This window comes from Salvelinus namaycush, unplaced genomic scaffold, assembly GCF_016432855.1.
Source record: "Salvelinus namaycush isolate Seneca unplaced genomic scaffold, SaNama_1.0 Scaffold1053, whole genome shotgun sequence".
Lineage (NCBI taxonomy): Eukaryota > Metazoa > Chordata > Actinopteri > Salmoniformes > Salmonidae > Salvelinus > Salvelinus namaycush.
In genome coordinates, this window is record NW_024057735.1 from 41365 (window position 1) to 65223 (window position 23859).

A 23859-nucleotide genomic window follows, 5' to 3' on the forward strand; every position below is an offset into this window, starting at 1 on the left:
GTTAAATAAAGGTGAAATAAATAAAATAAAAATGTGTTGTTGTTGCTAGGTGGATTTATGGTCTCATTGTGACATGTAGATGTTTTGTTGTTGCTAGGTAGATTTATGGTCTCATTGTGACATGTAGATGTTTTGTTGTTGCTAGGTGGAGTTATGGTCTCATTGTGACATGTTGATGTGTTGTTGTTGCTAGGTGGATTTATGGTCTCATTGTGACATGTAGATGTTTTGTTGTTGCTAGGTGGAGTTATGGTCTCATTGTGACATGTAGATGTTTTGTTGTTGCTAGGTGGATTTATGGTCTCATTGTGACATGTTGATGTGTTGTTGTTGCTAGGAGTTATGGTCTCATTGTGACATGTAGATGTGTTGTTGTTGCTAGGAGTTATGGTCTCATTGTGACATGTAGATGTGTTGTTGTTGCTAGGGGTTATGGTCTCATTGTGACATGTAGATGTGTTGTTGTTGCTAGGGGTTATGGTCTCATTGTGACATGTAGATGTTTTGTTGTTGCTAGGTGGAGTTATGGTCTCATTGTGACATGTTGATGTGTTGTTGTTGCTAGGTGGAGTTATGGTCTCATTGTGACATGTAGATGTGTTGTTGTTGGTAGGTGGAGTTATGGTCTCATTGTGACATGTAGATGTGTTGTTGTTGCTAGGTGGAGTTATGGTCTCATTGTGACATGTAGATGTGTTGTTGTTGCTAGGTGGAGTTATGGTCTCATTGTGACATGTTGATGTGTTGTTGTTGCTAGGTGGAGTTATGGTCTCATTGTGACATGTTGATGTGTTGTTGTTGCTAGGAGTTATGGTCTCATTGTGACATGTTGATGTGTTGTTGTTGCTAGGGGTTATGGTCTCATTGTGACATGTAGATGTGTTGTTGTTGCTAGGTGGAGTTATGGTCTCATTGTGACATGTAGATGTGTTGTTGTTGCTAGGTGGAGTTATGGTCTCATTGTGACATGTTGATGTGTTGTTGTTGCAAGGTGGAGTTATGGTCTCATTGTGACATGTAGATGTGTTGTTGTTGCTAGGTGGAGTTATGGTCTCATTGTGACATGTAGATGTGTTGTTGTTGCTAGGGGTTATGGTCTCATTGTGACATGTAGATGTGTTGTTGTTGCTAGGTGGAGTTATGGTCTCATTGTGACATGTAGATGTGTTGTTGTTGCTAGGTGGAGTTATGGTCTCATTGTGACATGTTGATGTGTTGTTGTTGCTAGGTGGAGTTATGGTCTCATTGTGACATGTTGATGTGTTGTTGTTGCTAGGAGTTATGGTCTCATTGTGACATGTTGATGTGTTGTTGTTGCTAGGGGTTATGGTCTCATTGTGACATGTAGATGTGTTGTTGTTGCTAGGTGGAGTTATGGTCTCATTGTGACATGTAGATGTGTTGTTGTTGCTAGGTGGAGTTATGGTCTCATTGTGACATGTAGATGTGTTGTTGTTGCTAGGTGGAGTTATGGTCTCATTGTGACATGTTGATGTGTTGTTGTTGCAAGGTGGAGTTATGGTCTCATTGTGACATGTAGATGTGTTGTTGTTGCTAGGTGGAGTTATGGTCTCATTGTGACATGTAGATGTGTTGTTGTTGCTAGGGGTTATGGTCTCATTGTGACATGTAGATGTGTTGTTGTTGCTAGGTGGAGTTATGGTCTCATTGTGACATGTAGATGTGTTGTTGTTGCTAGGTGGAGTTATGGTCTCATTGTGACATGTAGATGTGTTGTTGTTGCTAGGTGGAGTTATGGTCTCATTGTGACATGTAGATGTGTTGTTGTTGCTAGGTGGAGTTATGGTCTCATTGTGACATGTAGATGTGTTGTTGTTGCTAGGTGGAGTTATGGTCTCATTGTGACATGTAGATGTTTTGTTCTTGCTAGGTGGAGTTATGGTCTCATTGTGACATGTATATGTGTTGTTGTTGCTAGGTGGAGTTATGGTCTCATTGTGACATGTAGATGTGTTGTTGTTGCTAGGTGGAGTTATGGTCTCATTGTGACATGTAGATGTGTTGTTGTTGCTAGGAGTTATGGTCTCATTGTGACATGTTGATGTGTTGTTGTTGCTAGGTGGAGTTATGGTCTCATTGTGACATGTAGATGTGTTGTTGTTGTTGCTAGGGGTTATGGTCTCATTGTGACATGTTGATGTGTTGTTGTTGCTAGGTGGAGTTATGGTCTCATTGTGACATGTAGATGTTTTGTTGTTGCTAGGAGTTATGGTCTCATTGTGACATGTAGATGTGTTGTTGTTGCTAGGTGGAGTTATGGTCTCATTGTGACATGTAGATGTGTTGTTGTTGCTAGGTGGAGTTATGGTCTCATTGTGACATGTAGATGTGTTGTTGTTGCTAGGTGGAGTTATGGTCTCATTGTGACATGTAGATGTGTTATTGTTGCTAGGTGGAGTTATGGTCTCATTGTGACATGTAGATGTGTTGTTGTTGCTAGGAGTTATGGTCTCATTGTGACATGTAGATGTGTTGTTGTTGCTAGGAGTTATGGTCTCATTGTGACATGTTGATGTGTTGTTGTTGCTAGGTGGAGTTATGGTCTCATTGTGACATATAGATGATGTGTTGTTGCTAGGGGGAGTTGTGGTCTCATTGTGACATATAGATGATGTGTTGTTGCTAGGGGGAGTTATGGTCCCATTGTGACATATAGATGATGTGTTGTTGCTAGGGGGAGTTATGGTCTCATTGTGACATGTAGATGTGTTGTTGTTGCTAGGTGGAGTTATGGTCTCATTGTGACATGTAGATGTGTTGTTGTTGCTAGGTGGAGTTATGGTCTCATTGTGACATGTAGATGTGTTGTTGTTGCTAGGTGGAGTTATGGTCTCATTGTGACATGTAGATGTGTTGTTGTTGCTAGGTGGAGTTATGGTCTCATTGTGACATGTTGATGTGTTGTTGTTGCTAGGTGGAGTTATGGTCTCATTGTGACATGTAGATGTGTTGTTGTTGCTAGGGGTTATGGTCTCATTGTGACATGTAGATGTGTTGTTGTTGCTAGGTGGAGTTATGGTCTCATTGTGACATGTTGATGTGTTGTTGTTGCTAGGTAGAGTTATGGTCTCATTGTGACATGTAGATGTGTTGTTGTTGCTAGGGGTTATGGTCTCATTGTGACATGTAGATGTTTTGTTGTTGCTAGGTGGAGTTATGGTCTCATTGTGACATGTATATGTTTTGTTGTTGCTAGGAGTTATGGTATCATTGTGACATGTTGATGTGTTGTTGTTGCTAGGTGGAGTTATGGTCTCATTGTGACATGTTGATGTGTTGTTGTTGCTAGGGGTTATGGTCTCATTGTGACATGTAGATGTGTTGTTGTTGTTGCTAGGGGTTATGGTCTCATTGTGACATGTTGATGTGTTGTTGTTGCTAGGTGGAGTTATGGTCTCATTGTGACATGTAGATGTGTTGTTGTTGCTAGGTGGAGTTATGGTCTCATTGTGACATGTAGATGTTTTGTTGTTGCTAGGAGTTATGGTCTCATTGTGACATGTATATGTGTTGTTGTTGCTAGGTGGAGTTATGGTCTCATTGTGACATGTTGATGTGTTGTTGTTGCTAGGGGTTATGGTCTCATTGTGACATGTAGATGTGTTGTTGTTGCTAGGTGGAGTTATGGTCTCATTGTGACATGTTGATGTGTTGTTGTTGCTAGGTGGAGTTATGGTCTCATTGTGACATGTAGATGTGTTGTTGTTGCTAGGTGGAGTTATGGTCTCATTGTGACATGTTGATGTTTTGTTTTTGCTAGGTGGAGTTATGGTCTCATTGTGACATGTTGATGTGTTGTTGTTGCTAGGTGGAGTTATGGTCTCATTGTGACATGTAGATGTGTTGTTGTTGCTAGGTGGAGTTATGGTCTCATTGTGACATGTAGATGTGTTGTTGTTGCTAGGTGGAGTTATGGTCTCATTGTGACATGTTGATGTGTTGTTGTTGCTAGGTGGAGTTATGGTCTCATTGTGACATGTAGATGTGTTGTTGTTGCTAGGGGTTATGGTCTCATTGTGACATGTAGATGTGTTGTTGTTGCTAGGTGGAGTTATGGTCTCATTGTGACATGTTGATGTCTTGTTGTTGCTAGGTAGAGTTATGGTCTCATTGTGACATGTAGATGTGTTGTTGTTGCTAGGGGTTATGGTCTCATTGTGACATGTAGATGTTTTGTTGTTGCTAGGTGGAGTTATGGTCTCATTGTGACATGTATATGTTTTGTTGTTGCTAGGAGTTATGGTATCATTGTGACATGTTGATGTGTTGTTGTTGCTAGGTGGAGTTATGGTCTCATTGTGACATGTTGATGTGTTGTTGTTGCTAGGTGGAGTTATGGTCTCATTGTGACATGTTGATGTGTTGTTGTTGCTAGGGGTTATGGTCTCATTGTGACATGTAGATGTGTTGTTGTTGTTGCTAGGGGTTATGGTCTCATTGTGACATGTTGATGTGTTGTTGTTGCTAGGTGGAGTTATGGTCTCATTGTGACATGTAGATGTGTTGTTGTTGCTAGGTGGAGTTATGGTCTCATTGTGACATGTAGATGTTTTGTTGTTGCTAGGAGTTATGGTCTCATTGTGACATGTATATGTGTTGTTGTTGCTAGGTGGAGTTATGGTCTCATTGTGACATGTTGATGTGTTGTTGTTGCTAGGGGTTATGGTCTCATTGTGACATGTAGATGTGTTGTTGTTGCTAGGTGGAGTTATGGTCTCATTGTGACATGTTGATGTGTTGTTGTTGCTAGGTGGAGTTATGGTCTCATTGTGACATGTAGATGTGTTGTTGTTGCTAGGTGGAGTTATGGTCTCATTGTGACATGTAGATGTTTTGTTGTTGCTAGGAGTTATGGTCTCATTGTGACATGTAGATGTGTTTTTGTTGCTAGGTGGAGTTATGGTCTCATTTTGACATGTAGATGTTTTGTTGTTGCTAGGGGTTATGGTCTCAGTGTGACATGTAGATGTGTTGTTGTTGCTAGGGGTTATGGTCTCATTGTGACATGTAGATGTGTTGTTGTTGCTAGGGGTTATGGTCTCATTGTGACATGTAGATGTTTTGTTGTTGCTATGTGGAGTTATGGTCTCATTGTGACATGTAGATGTGTTGTTGTTGCTAGGTGGAGTTATGGTCTCATTGTGACATGTAGATGTTTTGTTGTTGCTAGGAGTTATGGTATCATTGTGACATGTTGATGTGTTGTTGTTGCTAGGTGGAGTTATGGTCTCATTGTGACATGTTGATGTGTTGTTGTTGCTAGGAGTTATGGTCTCATTGTGACATGTAGATGTGTTGTTGTTGCTAGGAGTTATGGTCTCATTGTGACATGTAGATGTGTTGTTGTTGCTAGGAGTTATGGTCTCATTATGACATGTAGATGTGTTGTTGTTGCTAGGTGGAGTTATGGTCTCATTGTGACATGTAGATGTGTTGTTGTTGCTAGGAGTTATGGTCTCATTATGACATGTAGATGTGTTGTTGTTGCTAGGTGGAGTTATGGTCTCATTGTGACATGTTGATGTTTTGTTGTTGCTAGGAGTTATGGTCTCATTATGACATGTTGATGTGGTGTTGTTGCTAGGTGGAGTTATGGTCTCATTGTGACATGTTGATGTTTTGTTGTTGCTAGGAGTTATGGTCTCATTATGACATGTAGATGTGTTGTTGTTGCTAGGTGGAGTTATGGTCTCATTGTGACATGTAGATGTTTTGTTGTTGCTAGGAGTTATGGTCTCATTGTGACATGTAGATGTGTTGTTGTTGCTAGGAGTTATGGTCTCAGTGTGACATGTGGATGTTTTATTGTTGCTAGGAGTTATGATCACATTGTGACATGTAGATGTTTTGTTGTTGCTAGGAGTTATGGTCTCATTGTGACATGTAGATGTTTTGTTGTTGCTAGGGGTTATGGTCTCATTGTGACATGTTGATGTGTTGTTGTTGCTAGGTGGAGTTATGGTCTCATTGTGACATGTTGATGTGTTGTTGTTGCTAGGGGTTATGGTCTCATTGTGACATGTAGATGTGTTGTTGTTGTTGCTAGGGGTTATGGTCTCATTGTGACATGTTGATGTGTTGTTGTTGCTAGGTGGAGTTATGGTCTCATTGTGACATGTAGATGTGTTGTTGTTGCTAGGTGGAGTTATGGTCTCATTGTGACATGTTGATGTGTTGTTGTTGCTAGGGGTTATGGTCTCATTGTGACATGTAGATGTGTTGTTGTTGCTAGGTGGAGTTATGGTCTCATTGTGACATGTAGATGTTTTGTTGTTGCTATGTGGAGTTATGGTCTCAGTGTGACATGTAGATGTTTTGTTCTTGCTAGGTGGAGTTATGGTCTCATTGTGACATGTTGATGTGTTGTTGTTGCTAGGGGTTATGGTCTCATTGTGACATGTAGATGTGTTGTTGTTGCTAGGTGGAGTTATGGTCTCATTGTGACATGTAGATGTGTTGTTGTTGCTAGGTGGAGTTATGGTCTCATTGTGACATGTTGATGTGTTGTTGTTGCTAGGAGTTATGGTCTCATTGTGACATGTAGATGTGTTGTTGTTGCTAGGAGTTATGGTCTCATTGTGACATGTAGATGTGTTGTTGTTGCTAGGAGTTATGGTCTCATTATGACATGTAGATGTGTTGTTGTTGCTAGGTGGAGTTATGGTCTCATTGTGACATGTAGATGTGTTGTTGTTGCTAGGAGTTATGGTCTCATTATGACATGTAGATGTGTTGTTGTTGCTAGGTGGAGTTATGGTCTCATTGTGACATGTTGATGTTTTGTTGTTGCTAGGAGTTATGGTCTCATTATGACATGTTGATGTGGTGTTGTTGCTAGGTGGAGTTATGGTCTCATTGTGACATGTTGATGTTTTGTTGTTGCTAGGAGTTATGGTCTCATTATGACATGTAGATGTGTTGTTGTTGCTAGGTGGAGTTATGGTCTCATTGTGACATGTAGATGTTTTGTTGTTGCTAGGAGTTATGGTCTCATTGTGACATGTAGATGTGTTGTTGTTGCTAGGAGTTATGGTCTCAGTGTGACATGTGGATGTTTTATTGTTGCTAGGAGTTATGATCACATTGTGACATGTAGATGTTTTGTTGTTGCTAGGAGTTATGGTCTCATTGTGACATGTAGATGTTTTGTTGTTGCTAGGGGTTATGGTCTCATTGTGACATGTTGATGTGTTGTTGTTGCTAGGTGGAGTTATGGTCTCATTGTGACATGTTGATGTGTTGTTGTTGCTAGGGGTTATGGTCTCATTGTGACATGTAGATGTGTTGTTGTTGTTGCTAGGGGTTATGGTCTCATTGTGACATGTTGATGTGTTGTTGTTGCTAGGTGGAGTTATGGTCTCATTGTGACATGTAGATGTGTTGTTGTTGCTAGGTGGAGTTATGGTCTCATTGTGACATGTTGATGTGTTGTTGTTGCTAGGGGTTATGGTCTCATTGTGACATGTAGATGTGTTGTTGTTGCTAGGTGGAGTTATGGTCTCATTGTGACATGTAGATGTTTTGTTGTTGCTATGTGGAGTTATGGTCTCAGTGTGACATGTAGATGTTTTGTTCTTGCTAGGTGGAGTTATGGTCTCATTGTGACATGTTGATGTGTTGTTGTTGCTAGGGGTTATGGTCTCATTGTGACATGTAGATGTGTTGTTGTTGCTAGGTGGAGTTATGGTCTCATTGTGACATGTAGATGTTAGATGTTTTGTTGTTGCTAGGTGTAGTTATGGTCTCATTATGACATGTAGATGTGTTGTTGTTGCTAGGAGTTATGGTCTCATTTTGACATGTAGATGTTTTGTTGTTGCAAGGAGTTATGGTCTCATTGTGACATGTATATGTGTTGTTGTTGCTAGGAGTTATGGTCTCAGTGTGACATGTGGATGTTTTATTGTTGCTAGGAGTTATGATCACATTGTGACATGTAGATGTTTTGTTGTTGCTAGGAGTTATGGTCTCAGTGTGACATGTAGATGTGTTGTTGTTGCTAGGTGGAGTTATGGTCTCATTGTGACATGTAGATGTGTTGTTGTTGCTAGGAGTTATGGTCTCATTGTGACATGTAGATGTGTTGTTGTTGCTAGGGGCTTTGGTCTCATTGTGACATGTTGATGTGTTGTTGTTGCTAGGAGTTATGGTCTCAGTGTGACATGTAGATGTTTTATTGTTGCTAGGAGTTATGGTCTCATTGTGACATGTAGATGTGTTGTTGTTGCTAGGAGTTATGGTCTCATTATGACATGTAGATGTGTTGTTGTTGCTAGGTGGAGTTATGGTCTCATTGTGACATGTTGATGTTTTGTTGTTGCTAGGAGTTATGGTCTCATTATGACATGTAGATGTGTTGTTGTTGCTAGGTGGAGTTATGGTCTCATTGTGACATGTAGATGTGTTGTTGTTGCTAGGAGTTATGGTCTCATTGTGACATGTAGATGTGTTGTTGTTGCTAGGTGGAGTTATGGTCTCATTGTGACATGTAGATGTGTTGTTGTTGCTAGGTGGATTTATGGTCTCATTGTGACATGTAGATGTGTTGTTGTTGCTAGGAGTTATGGTCTCAGTGTGACATGTGGATGTTTTATTGTTGCTAGGAGTTATGATCACATTGTGACATGTAGATGTTTTGTTGTTGCTAGGAGTTATGGTCTCATTGTGACATGTAGATGTTTTGTTGTTGCTAGGGGTTATGGTCTCATTGTGACATGTTGATGTGTTGTTGTTGCTAGGTGGAGTTATGGTCTCATTGTGACATGTTGATGTGTTGTTGTTGCTAGGGGTTATGGTCTCATTGTGACATGTAGATGTGTTGTTGTTGTTGCTAGGAGTTATGGTCTCATTGTGACATGTAGATGTGTTGTTGTTGCTAGGGGTTTTGGTCTCATTGTGACATGTTGATGTGTTGTTGTTGCTAGGAGTTATGGTCTCAGTGTGACATGTGGATGTTTTATTGTTGCTAGGAGTTATGATCACATTGTGACATGTAGATGTTAGATGTTTTGTTGTTGCTAGGTGGAGTTATGGTCTCATTGTGACATGTAGATGTGTTGTTGTTGCTAGGAGTTATGGTCTCATTGTGACATGTAGATGTTTTGTTGTTGCTAGGGGTTATGGTCTCATTGTGACATGTAGATGTGTTGTTGTTGCTAGGAGTTATGGTCTCAGTGTGACATGTGGATGTTTTATTGTTGCTAGGAGTTATGATCACATTGTGACATGTAGATGTTTTGTTGTTGCTAGGAGTTATGGTCTCATTGTGACATGTAGATGTTTTGTTGTTGCTAGGGGTTATGGTCTCATTGTGACATGTAGATGTTTTGTTGTTGCTAGGGGTTATGGTCTCATTGTGACATGTAGATGTGTTGTTGTTGCTAGGGGTTATGGTCTCATTGTGACATGTATATGTGTTGTTGTTGCTAGGTGGAGTTATGGTCTCATTGTGACATGTAGATGTTTTGTTGTTGCTAGGTGGAGTTATGGTCTCAGTGTGACATGTAGATGTTTTGTTCTTGCTAGGTGGAGTTATGGTCTCATTGTGACATGTTGATGTGTTGTTGTTGCTAGGTGGAGTTATGGTCTCATTGTGACATGTAGATGTTAGATGTTTTGTTGTTGCTAGGTGGAGTTATGGTCTCATTATGACATGTAGATGTGTTGTTGTTGCTAGGAGTTATGGTCTCATTTTGACATGTAGATGTTTTGTTGTTGCAAGGAGTTATGGTCTCATTGTGACATGTAGATGTGTTGTTGTTGCTAGAAGTTATGGTCTCAGTGTGACATGTGGATGTTTTATTGTTGCTAGGAGTTATGATCACATTGTGACATGTAGATGTTTTGTTGTTGCTAGGGGTTATGGTCTCATTGTGACATGTAGATGTTTTGTTGTTGCTAGGGGTTATGGTCTCATTGTGACATGTAGATGTGTTGTTGTTGCTAGGGGTTATGGTCTCATTGTGACATGTAGATGTGTTGTTGTTGCTAGGAGTTATGGTCTCATTGTGACATGTAGATGTGTTGTTGTTGCTAGGTGGAGTTATGGTCTCATTGTGACATGTAGATGTGTTGTTGTTGCTAGGTGGATTTATGGTCTCATTGTGACATGTAGATGTGTTGTTGTTGCTAGGAGTTATGGTCTCAGTGTGACATGTAGATGTGTTGTTGTTGCTAGGTGGAGTTATGGTCTCATTGTGACATGTAGATGTGTTGTTGTTGCTAGGAGTTATGGTCTCATTGTGACATGTAGATGTGTTGTTGTTGCTAGGGGTTATGGTCTCATTGTGACATGTTGATGTGTTGTTGTTGCTAGGAGTTATGGTCTCATTGTGACATGTAGATGTGTTGTTGTTGCTAGGAGTTATGGTCTCATTGTGACATGTAGATGTGTTGTTGTTGCTAGGAGTTATGGTCTCATTATGACATGTAGATGTGTTGTTGTTGCTAGGTGGAGTTATGGTCTCATTGTGACATGTTGATGTTTTGTTGTTGCTAGGAGTTATGGTCTCATTATGACATGTAGATGTGTTGTTGTTGCTAGGTGGAGTTATGGTCTCATTGTGACATGTTGATGTTTTGTTGTTGCTAGGGGTTATGGTCTCATTGTGACATGTAGATGTTTTGTTGTTGCTAGGGGTTATGGTCTCATTGTGACATGTAGATGTGTTGTTGTTGATAGGGGTTATGGTCTCATTGTGACATGTAGATGTGTTGTTGTTGCTAGGGGTTATGGTCTCATTGTGACATGTAGATGTGTTGTTGTTGCTAGGTGGAGTTATGGTCTCATTGTGACATGTAGATGTGTTGTTGTTGCTAGGTGGAGTTATGGTCTCATTGTGACATGTAGATGTGTTGTTGTTGCTAGGTGGATTTATGGTCTCATTGTGACATGTAGATGTGTTGTTGTTGCTAGGAGTTATGGTCTCAGTGTGACATGTAGATGTGTTGTTGTTGCTAGGTGGAGTTATGGTCTCATTGTGACATTTAGATGTGTTGTTGTTGCTAGGAGTTATGGTCTCATTGTGACATGTAGATGTGTTGTTGTTGCTAGGGGTTATGGTCTCATTGTGACATGTTGATGTGTTGTTGTTGCTAGGAGTTATGGTCTCATTGTGACATGTAGATGTGTTGTTGTTGCTAGGAGTTATGGTCTCATTGTGACATGTAGATGTGTTGTTGTTGCTAGGAGTTATGGTCTCATTGTGACATGTAGATGTGTTGTTGTTGCTAGGATTCATGGTCTAAGTATGACATGTAGATGTTTTGTTGTTGCTAGGTGGAGTTATGGTCTCATTGTGACCTGTAGATGTGTTGTTGTTGCTAGGAGTTATGGTCTCATTATGACATGTAGATGTTTTGCTGTTGCTAGGTGGAGTTATGGTCTCATTGTGACATGTAGATGTGTTGTTGTTGCTAGTAGTTATGGTCTCATTGTGACATGTAGATGTGTTGTTGTTGCTAGGAGTTATGGTCTCATTGTGACATGTAGATGTTTTGTTGTTGCTAGGTGGAGTTATGGTCTCATTGTGACATGTAGATGTTTTGTTGTTGCTAGGTGGAGTTATGGTCTCATTGTGACATGTAGATGTGTTGTTGTTGCTAGGAGTTATGGTCTCATTGTGACATGTAGATGTGTTGTTGTTGCTAGGGGTTATGGTCTCATTGTGACATGTAGATGTGTTGTTGCTATGAGTTATGGTCTCAGTGTGACATCTAGATGTGTTGTTGTTGCTAGGAGTTTTGGTCTCATTGTGACATGTAGATGTGTTGTTGTTGCTAGGAGTTATGGTCTCATTGTGACATGTAGATGTGTTGTTGTTGCTAGGGGTTATGGTCTCATTGTGACATGTAGATGTGTTGTTGCTATGAGTTATGGTCTCAGTGTGACATCTAGATGTGTTGTTGTTGCTAGGAGTTTTGGTCTCATTGTGCTTATCTAGACTCTTATTCCTATACCTATACATGTGAAGATGCAAGAAAATAGTATTTGAATGTATATCAAACGGTTAGCTTCTAATTCTCAGAGTAAAAAAACTCTACGGACACAATGCAAGCTTAACCAAGTGTATTCTGCCCAGAGGATCAATACAGCTGTATTAGACAAAACATGTTCCATCACCACAAGTATATATACTCCAAGTTAGGCACTCCTCCTTCTCTCCAATCCTTACATCTATTATGGTTTGACAGGAAGATGAAGTAATAGGTAATAAACCATAATTTCTCCCTGAAGGGGATCTGACCTGACCTCAACCCCTCATTAGCCTAATCCACAGATGTCCATCCGTATCCCATATAGCAATCCTATGACTTCTTCCCGTCCACCCAGCAAAGCCATCGGGTCAGAAATGGGCGTAACTAGTTACGAGGCAAGGTCTGGGTTTTACTCAGATCCAATTTTAGACAACTAACTTCACATTTCATCTTTACAAAAACATTCTCTTTGATCTGTACATTTTCCACACAACGTACAGTATGTAAACAACAGGTACATATTATGAAAACTCTTCAAGTTACAATGTTTTCGTTATAACGTCGTCATATAACTTTTAATAAAATAACAAAAACAACATTCATTTTCATATTCCTTCTATCGTCGTTACTGCCATTTTGGCTGACGAAACATATTGTCCCAAAGTCCATGTATTGCATGTTACTGTTCTGAGCTGGGTTCTCCGTAGGCCCATCATACGTTCCATTCCTCCACAGTGAGAGGACAAAGTGATTTTGTCTGCTGCCTTAAGATTATTTACAGTGGGCGTGAAGTGTCATAAAACCCACCCATCTCCATATCTCTCGATCTCTCCCCCTCTGGTGGGTGTGGGAGATGTCTCTTGTAGGAGTGTGGTCCACGGTAACCTGACCCGAACAAGCCAGTCAGGACAGTCCCCCTCTGGTGGGTGTGGGAGATGTCTCTTGTAGGAGTGTGGTCCACGGTAACCTGACCCGAACAAGCCAGTCAGGACAGTCCCCCTCTGGTGGGTGTGGGAGATGTCTCTTGTAGGAGTGTGGTCCACGGTAACCTGACCCGAACAAGCCAGTCAGGACAGTCCCCCTCTGGTGGGTTAAACTTGGAAGGATTCTGCATGATGCAACCCACCATAAGAATGACCATCGGATGTCCTGGTTTGTGGATCATCATAGCAGTCCCCCCCCACCCCCACCCCCCCCCCCGGTGGTTTACCCTGGTAGGATTCAGATCACCACCATAATGGACATGGCAGGTCCGGCGGTAGCTCTGTGTTCCCGGCCCGGTTTTCCCGGCTAGTGGATCTAGGCAGTAACTTGGAACACAGAGTACATCCATTACATTTCTTCACCAAATGATCAGCGTTGTGGCTCTAACTGGTGGTTGTATGGGGAACTTGTTTATGTCTCTATCACTTCTATCATTTCACAGGAAATGAAACAAAATGGATAAAAACATAAACAAGAGATATACAAAATATAGCTACCACACCGTAATCATATAATTTGGACTATGTTCTATATACGTCCAAGGTATTGGCTAAATGACTCTATCATGGCATCGTGTCTAATGTCAGATCTAGGGCGATCCTACTTGAAGGTGGGTAATTAAGGCTCTTGGAAAAATGGCACCTTGTATGACAAAGTTAGCTTTGGGGACACTACAGGGCTGACCTAGTGAATTCGGGAGAGGAGGCTGTTAATGCTGGGGATACTGTGGATGGACCCTCTGATGGTGTTTCAGGATCTATGGCCAACTTTCCGAAAATCGGGATCGCTTCCGTCCCACGGGTGATCCTGGTATAAGACCTCATTAGGTCTTCCGTCCCAAGGGTGATTCTAGTATAAGACCTCATCAGGTCTTCCGTCCCACGGGTGATCCTTGTAGAAGACCTCATTAGGTCTTCCATTGTACGTGTGCGCCTGTGTACGTAGTAGGTGCACACGCCAATGGAAATAAGACCTTGGTTTTGATTGGCTCGTGGGAACGTTTAGCTAAAACGTCAGGCGTGATTTTTGCGTCTCGAGCATCGAACACCCAAGGAGTGCTGTGAATTCCACCAGATTTCGCCATGCTGTCGGCATGGTCGTTGCCAAGTTTGTCACGACCAGGGGATTTGGAGTGTCCCTTCACTTTCTTCCAATAGTATGTCATGTTTGGTTATGAGGTCATCGCAAGCTAGAATGAGCTCTTTAATTTTTTACTTCTTTGCCACTTTGAAGTAGTCATGTGCTTTTGTTTCCAAAACAGTAAGTGGCATAAGAAGGTGAGTCTGGCATAGTCTGAGTCAGTGCAGATTGCGAGTTCTGACAAGTCGTTTTTCACCGCCGTTTGCAGTGTGATAAGCATGCCAGCCACTTCTGTGAACTGGATTGTCTGGTTGCCAGGGCTGAAATTGAAGCGGTTTGCATGGAATGTCATTGTGCCATACCAATCCCACACTAGCTTGCAAGTGGTCTAGATGACGCTAAGATTAGCCATCAACAAATACCATCGGCATGCCAAGACACACATTCTCTTTGAAGTAGTGATGGTTCGAAGGCAATGGCGGAGCTATGTCACGCGGGGGGGATTCTAGGTCGGTTTCATCATCACCACAGCGTTGACACACCGCCCAAGCTCTTAAATCGAGCTGTCCGGGCTCTTAAATCGAGCTGTCCGGGCTCTTAAATCAAGCTGTCCGGGCTCTAAAATCGAGTTGTCCGGGCTCTAAAATCGAGTTGTCCGGGCTCTTAAATCGAGCTGTCCGGGCTCTAAAATCGAGCTGTCCGGGCTCTTAAATCGAGCTGTCCGGGCTCTAAAATCGAGCTGTCCGGGCTCTAAAATCGAGTTGTCCGGGCTCTTAAATCGAGCTGTCCGGGCTCTAAAATCGAGCTGTCCGGGCTCTAAAATCGAGCTGTCCGGGCTCTAAAATCGAGTTGTCCGGGCTCTAAAATCGAGTTGTCCGGGCTCTAAAATCGAGCTGTCCGGGCTCTAAAATCGAGCTGTCCGGGCTCTTAAATCGAGCTGTCCGGGCTCTAAAATCGATCTGTCCGGGCTCTTAAAAGCGATGCTTGCAAGCTCTCGAGATCGACAAACCAACGTGGGCAGTAGGGCCCAAGTCGTTGATGAAGTTGGGACACATGTTTGACAGAAACAGTTGTTTGAATGGTAATAGGTCTTCCATTCCTGTTTCAGTGAGCATGCCAAAGTAAGCTGAACGAAGCCGGTGATAGTAGGCTTGTGGGTGTTCATTTCGAGCTTGTTTGATATTGTTAGCCAACGAGCTGTCATGTTTGCGAGGCGCAGAACCACTGAATTCTATTTTCAAAACCGTGGCAAGTTTAGCGTAGTCGTTTGCACGTGTTGCTCTTGTAGACGGATGAACCTTGTCACGTGTCTGTTGGACGTTCGCTTCAACAGGTAGAGCCTGTTGGACCAGAAGGACAAATAGGAGATGCAGCTATTTGAGCTATTGAGTGTCTGTGGGTGACAGAGAGGACACGGAGTTAGGCTGCTCGATTATTCGAAATTGCGATATTGACATTTTTAAATGCCACTGTAGCCGTCTGTATCGCCCTTTTCATTTATTTTTTTTTACTTCTGAATTATTTATTATTTTTACTGCTTCAATATCCCTCACACACCAAGCCCCGCCCCCCTGTCTCTCAAACAGGCAGTTCCTTCTGCTCCATCTTTACTCTGCATGCTTTGACCAAACAAGAGCTCCATCTTTACTAGCTACCACCATGTACTAGCTACCACCGTGTACTAGCTACCACCGTGTACTAGCTACCACCGTGTACTAGCTACCACCGTGTACTAGCTACCACCGTGTACTAGCTACCACCATGTACTAGCTACCACAATGCTTTGACCAAACAAGAGCTCCATCTTTACTAGCTACCACCATGTACTAGCTACCACCATGTACTAGCTACCACCATGTACTAGCTACCACCGTGTACTAGCTACCACCGTGTACTAGCTACCACCGTGTACTAGCTACCACCATGTACTAGCTACCACCATGTACTAGCTACCACCATGTACTAGCTACCACAATGCTTTGACCAAACAAGAGCTCCATCTTTACTAGCTACCACCATGTACTAGCTACCACCGTGTACTAGCTACCACCGTGTACTAGCTACCACCGTGTACTAGCTACCACCGTGTACTAGCTACCACCATGTACTAGCTACCACAATGCTTTGACCAAACAAGAGCTCCATCTTTACTAGCTACCACCATGTACTAGCTACCACCATGTACTAGCTACCACCGTGTACTAGCTACCACCGTGTACTAGCTACCACCGTGTACTAGCTACCACCATGTACTAGCTACCACCATGTACTAGCTACCACAATGCTTTGACCAAACAAGAGCTCCATCTTTACTAGCTACCACCATGTACTAGCTACCACCGTGTACTAGCTACCACCGTGTACTAGCTACCACCGTGTACTAGCTACCACCGTGTACTAGCTACCACCGTGTACTAGCTACCACCATGTACTAGCTACCACCATGTACTAGCTACCACAATGTACTAGCTACCACCGTGTACTAGCTACCACAATGCTTTGACCAAACAGAATGCAGTCAAGATTGTACCAAACAAGAAAGACACAGCTTTCCACTTTGCTTCTTAATATACGGTATATACTGAACAGAAATATAAACGCAACATGCAACAATTTTATCTACTTTTACTGAGTTACAGTTCATATACGGAAATCAGTCAATTGAAATAAATGTATTAGGCCCTAATCTATGGATTTCACATGACTGGGCAGGGGCACAGCCAATGGGTGGGCCTGGGAGGGCATAGGCCCACCCACTGGGCAGGGGCGCAGCCAATGGGTGGGCCTGGGAGGGCATAGGCCCACCCACTGGGCAGGGGCACAGCCATGGATGGGCCTGGGAGGGCATAGGCCCACCCACTGGGTAGGGGCACAGCCATGGATGGGCCTGGGAGGGCATAGGCCCACCCACTGGGGAGCTAGGTCCAGCCAATAAGAATGACTTTTTTCCCCACAAGGGCTTTATTACAGACAGAAATACTCCTCAGTTTCATCAGTTGTCTGGGTGGCTGGTCTCAGACAATCCTTCAGCTGAAGAAGCCAGATGGGGAGGTTCTGGGCTGGCGTGGTTACACGTAGTCTGCGGTTGTGAGGCCGGTTGGACGAACTGCCAAATTCTCTAAAACGATGTTGTGGTTTATGGTAGAGAAATTAACATTCAATTCTTTGGCAACAGCTCAGTCAGCATGCCAATTGCACACACCATCAAAACCTGAGACATCTGTGGCATTGTGTTGTGTGACAAAACTGCACATTTTAGAGTGGACTTTTATTTGTTTAATCAGCTTCTTGATTTGCCACACCTGTCAGGTGGATGAATTATCTTGGCAAAGGAGAAATGCTCACTAACGGGGAAGTAAACAAATTTGTGCACACAATGTGAGAGAAATAAGCTTTTTGTGCAGTATCAAAAATGTCTGGGATCTTTTATTTCAGCTCATGAAACATGAGACCGACACTTTACATGTTGCGTTGTATATTATAGTTCAGCATAAATCCACGTTTTCTATATTATACTATCCGTTTGTTGTTAGCAGCATTGTTTGTGCTTGTTCTTAATCTGAAAAGGCAAAGAATATTCTAAAACATTTGTCTGAATGTAGCTACCTATCTAATTATCGTCCCCTGTGAAACACTGACAAACACTTTGGTTCCTACTCTGTCACAACCATCTCCCTTACTTTTTTTTTTTTATCATGCCAAACAAAACTGCATTCCAAGTGCCCTCTATATTCCAACCATACAATTACAATGATCCTATTTCTATGATTCCAACAGTTTACCCAAGTGTTTTGATCTATAATTGCAAGTAAAATCGCAATATTTGGCCGATGTCTGTCACGGTCGTCTTGAGGTGAATGAATGGACCAAGGCGCAGCGTGATATGAATACATCTTCTTTTATTTTACGACGAAGATGAACACGAAACGAAACACTTATACAAACTATACAAAACAACAAACAACCGTGAAGCTACAAACGAAAGTGCACACACAAGCTACTTACGTTCAACATAGACAATCTCCCACAATCACCTAAAGCCTATGGCTGCCTTAAATATGGCTCCCAATCAGAGACAATTAATGACATCTGTCTCTGATTGAGAACCAAACCAGGCAACCATAGACTTTCCTAGAACTCTCTCCTGAACACAACCCCATACACTATACAACACCCCCTAAACAATACACACACCCTAAACTAGACAAAACACACAAACTTCCCATGTCACACCCTGACCTAACTAAAATAATAAAGAAAACAAAGAATACTAAGGCCAGGGCGTGACAATGTCATGCAGCCCTAACATAGAGGACTGAGGTCAAATACGAGGTGCTTATATTTGTCCTGTTTCACTGCATGTACAAGTGTGTGTGTGTGTGTGTGTGTGTGTGTGTGTGTGTGTGTGTGTGTGTGTGTGTGTGTGTGTGTGTGTGTGTGTGTGTGTGTGAATTGGAAATGTGTTTTATGCATATCCCAACTCCCCCTGAGACACCCTCGGAGATGGTATATCACCCTCGGAGATGGTATATCACCCTCGGAGATGGTATATCAAGAAGCTGATTAAACAGCATGATCGTTACACAGCTTCATCTTGTGACTATCATTAAATGTGAAGACTGTTATTTTATCAAATCAATTCCCTGTGTAATTATTATTACATGATTCAACTAATCATGTAAACTTTAACTAGGAAGTTAAGTGTTTATAGAGTCTCTATTTCCCGAATCGACTCTTCAGATATTTTCATATCTTATCGGGTACAACCTTGTATTATTATTACCTCATCAGTTCTCATTACTGAACGTCGTAAACCCTTGGATATCTGCACAAACCCTAAATCATGAATCAGATTGACGGTAACCCTGGAGCTATTTGGGTTAAGTGCCTTGCTCAAGGCAGATCACCAGATTTTTTACCTTTTTGGCTTGGGTATTCGAATTAGCGACATTGGGAATAATGGCCCAACACTCTAACTGCTAGGCTACCTGCCCAGTGCTATAACCGCTAGGCTACCTGCCCAGCGCTCTAACCGCTAGGCTACATGCCCAACGCTCTAACCGCTAGGCTACCTGCCCAGCGCTCTAACCGCTAGGCTACATGCCCAACGCTCTAACCGCTAGGCTACCTGCCCAACGCTCTAACCGCTAGGCTACATGCCCAGCGCTCTAACCGCTAGGCTACCTGCCCAGCGCTCTAACCGCTAGGCTACCTGCCCAGCGCTCTAACCGCTAGGCTACCTGCCCAACGCTCTAACCGCTAGGCTACCTGCCCAACGCTCTAACCGCTAGGCTACATGCTGTGGTTTATCTGATGTTAATGAACTGTGGAGTGCTCTGCTCCTCAGATGTAGAACTAATGATCTCCATCATGGAAAATAAACCTAGACTGTTCTCTCTGCTGCCGCACGGCAAGCGGTACCGATTCACCAAATCTGGAACCAACAGGACCCTGAACAGCTTCTACCCCCAAGTCATAAGACTGTTAAATAGTTAGTCCGTTAGTCCGTTAGTTTGGTTTACTATTTAACCGTCTGCATTGACCCTTTTTGCGTTAAACTTTTTTGACTCATCACATACACTGCTGTTACTGTTTATTATCTATCCTGTTGCCTAGTCACTCTTTTCCTAGTTATATATACTGTACATATCTACCTAACTTACCTTGTACCCCTACACATTGACTTGGTCCTGGTACCCTGTGTACATAGCCAAGTTATCATTACTCATTGTGTATTTATTATAACTTTTTATTATTAGGTGATATTATATTTATCTATTTTCTTCCTCTCTGCATTATTTTATTAAATAAAATGAAATTACCCCTTTTTCTCCCCAGTTTCATGATATCCAATTGGTAGTTAGTTTTGTCCCATCGCTGCAACTCCCGTACGGACTGGGGAGGCGAAGGTCGAGACACATGCTTCCTCCGAAACACGACCCTGCCAAGCCGCACTGCTTCTTGACACACTGCTCGCTTAACCCGGATGCCAGCTGCACCAATGTGTCAGAGGAAAGACCGTACACCTTGCGACCGTGAGCATGCTTCTGACACGGGACAAGGATCAAATCCTCCCCTAACCCGGATAACGCTGGGCCAATTGTGCGCCTCGTCATGGGTCTCCCAGTCGCGGGCCAGCTGCGACACAGCCCAGGATCGCACCCGAGTCTGTAGTGACGCCTCAAACACTGCGATACAGTGCCTTAGACCGTTGTGCCACTCGGGAGGCCTCACTCTGCATTGTTGTCAAATAGAATGGTATTGTATTTGAGTAGTGCACTACACCACCACTCTCTAAGTATTCAGTCATAATTAGCGGTATAAAAAACCATGTAGTAATCACGCTGTGCTGTGATAATAAACCTGTTTCAATATGTCCTCAGGATTTTGTCCCCCTGTATCAAGACTTTGAGAACTTCTATACCCGTAACCTGTACATGAGAGTAAGAGACAACTGGAACAGACCTATCTGCAGTCTACCTGGCCCTGTGTTTGACGTGATGGAGAGGGTGTCCCCAGACTACAACTGGACATTCAGGTACTGACACATATTCACCTTGAATCCCAAATCAACCCCTACTGCATAGGCACTGATAGGCACTGAGATGACGTATTCGTGGCAGCAATATGGTGGTAGCTACATGGCGCCTTTTGAAAGATTTATATGGTTGTAGCTATATTAGCTACATGGTGGTAGCTACATGGTGGTAGCTATATTAGCTACATGGTGGTAGCTATATTAGCTACATGGTGGTAGCTACATGGTGGTAGCTATATTAGCTACATGGTGGTAGCTATATTAGCTACATGGTGGTAGCTATATTAACTACATGGTGGTAGCTATATTAACTACATGGTGGTAGCTACATGGTGGTAGCTATATTAGCTACATGGTGGTAGCTATATTAGCTACATGGTGGTAGCTATATTAGCTACATGGTGGTAGCTATATTAGCTACATGGTGGTAGCTACATGGTGGTAGCTATATTAGCTACATGGTGGTAGCTATATTAGCAACATGGTGGTAGCTACATGGTGGTAGCTATATTAGCTACATGGTGGTAGCTATATTAGCTACATGGTGGTAGCTATATTAGCTACATGGTGGTAGCTACATGGTGGTAGCTATATTAGCTACATGGTGGTAGCTATATTAGCTACATGGTGGTAGCTACATGGTGGTAGCTATATTAGCTACATGGGGGTAGCTAAATGGTGGTAGCTATATTAGCTAAATGGTGGTAGCTATATTAGCTACATGGTGGTAGCTACATTAGCTGCATGGTGGTAGCTATATTGGCTACATGGTGGTGGCTATATTAGCTGCATGGTGGTGGCTATATTAGCAGCATGGTGGTGGCTACATAGTGGTGACTATATTGGCTGCATGGTGGTAGCTATATTGGCTACATGGTGGTGGCTATATTAGCTGCATGGTGGTGGCTACATAGTGGTGACTATATTGGCTACATGGTGCTGGCTATATTGGCTACATGGTGGTGGCTATATTGGCTACATGGTGGTGGCTATATTGGCTACATGGTGGTGGCTATATTGGCTACATGGTGGTGGCTATATTGGCTACATGGTGGTGGCTACATGGTGGTAGCTACATGGTGGTAGCTATATTGGCTACATGGTGGTGGCTATATTAGCTACATGGTGGTGGCTACATGGTGGTAGCTACATGGTGGTAGCTATATTAGCTGCATGGTGGTGGCTACATAGTGGTGACTATATTGGCTGCATGGTGGTAGCTATATTGGCTACATGGTGGTGGCTATATTAGCTGCATGGTGGTGGCTACATAGTGGTGACTATATTGGCTACATGGTGCTGGCTATATTGGCTACATGGTGGTGGCTATATTGGCTACATGGTGGTGGCTATATTGGCTACATGGTGGTGGCTATATTGGCTACATGGTGGTGGCTATATTGGCTACATGGTGGTGGCTACATGGTGGTAGCTACATGGTGGTAGCTATATTAGCTGCATGGTGGTGGCTACATAGTGGTGACTATATTGGCTGCATGGTGGTAGCTATATTGGCTACATGGTGGTGGCTATATTAGCTGCATGGTGGTGGCTACATAGTGGTGACTATATTGGCTACATAGTGGTGACTATATTGGCTACATGGTGCTGGCTATTTTAGCTACATGGTGGTGGCTACATAGTGGTGACTATATTGGCTACATGGTGGTGGCTATATTAGCTACATGGTGGTAGCTACATGGTGGTGGCTATATTAGCTACATGGTGGTAGCTACATGGTGGTAGCTATATTTGCTACATGGTGGTAGCTATATTTGCTACATGGTGGTAGCTATATTAGCTACATGGTGGTAGCTACATGGTGGTAGCTATATTAGCTACAGTTGAAGTCGGAAGTTTACCTACACCTTAGCCAAATACATTTAAACTCAGTTTTTCACACTTCCTGACATTTAATCCTAGTAAATGTCCACTTTATTTTAAGAATGTGAAATGTCAGAATAATAGTAGAGAGAATAATTTATTTCAGCTTTTATTTCTTTCATCACATTCCCAGTGGGTCAGACGTTTACATACACTCAGAGACCGGTGTGTCTGTTGTCCCTTGTTGTTGACTGTGCTCTTGTAGAATACTGGTTGAGGGGTGGAGATGATGTAGTTATTCCTTGCCCACGAACATTGACTGAATAGAGAAACGGTTGAGGGGTGGATACGGTCTGCTTTCTCTATGATTTGCTTGACCTTCACTCGAACTCTGTTGAACTCTGCATCCAGCAAATGAGTAGATAAAGCATGTCTGGTTGGAGGGGTTTATGCTGGGCGAAGAACATTCAGAAATCTCTTCCAATACACATTGCCTGTGAGCACCAGAGGTGAACCAGTTGCATACACAGCTTGACACATTCATCAGCATTTCTCGGACTACGTTTCTCTATTCAGTCAAAAAAACTTCTGATTCCAGGAAGACCGTGAGCTGTTGCTATCGATAAGGTGTTTGATTCATCATTTTCACCTCAAATAGAAGTAGAGGGACTTTTGTCAGAGGTTGCTTATTGTGAACGCTAAGGGAACTTTATGCACTTGGCCATTAGCTGCAGTGAAATGTCTCCACACATCAGATAGTGCCCGTGGCATTTTCCTGTAAAGATTAGAAATAAATGGTTAAGCAGTTAGATTTAACAACTCCTTTTGTAAGATAAATGTTTTAAAATGAAACATGTATGGAAACAGGTGAATTAACACTCCTCAGTTAGCAGGCTCAAGCAAGCTAAAACCCACATGGTAGCAAAAACTAACTAGCAGAAATTGTTAACAAGTTAGAAATTATTTAAACCCACTTTGCTGTAGGCTACTATTTACTAAGTAACAAAAAATCATGTGTGTCATATAAAATATATTCACCCCACCCAGTATCGTAATCAAAACTTACCAGGAAGCATGTAGTCCTTGGCTCAGACAGTGTAGTAGTGTGGCCTCAATAGCATCTCATTAGTGTGCCAGATCCTGAGAATCAGCTGTACATGTGATGGAAGAATGCACAGTGCATGCAGGGGGTTGCAATTCCATTGAATTGGGGATAGTTTAACCAAAATATGCCAGAAGACCTAGAATTGCCTTATGTTTATCCCACAAAAAAAAAATGTCAATGTTGTAAGCAATTTTTTTTTGATGAATTTAAGCAAAATTCCCAAAATTCCAGGGCTTAACTTCCCATGGAAAAGTTCCGGAAATTTCCCGGAAAGTTTCCGAACCCTTTGCAACCCAATTGGTGTTTACTGGTACACTCGGGGTGAATAATA

The 23859-nt window shown here is 42.5% G+C and overlaps 1 protein-coding gene across 1 annotated transcript in view; it reads left to right on the forward strand.

The window, feature by feature from the left end:
• The window catches only part of LOC120035426 (serine palmitoyltransferase 2-like), a gene marked incomplete at both ends in the record, with an annotated part of 46201 nt that overhangs the window by 12135 nt on the left and 10207 nt on the right, over positions 1–23859 (forward strand). The window contains one exon of the mRNA XM_038982170.1: positions 20445–20599. Coding sequence (XP_038838098.1) covers positions 20445–20599 — 155 coding nt within the window. The remainder of the gene's footprint in view (positions 1–20444; positions 20600–23859) is intronic.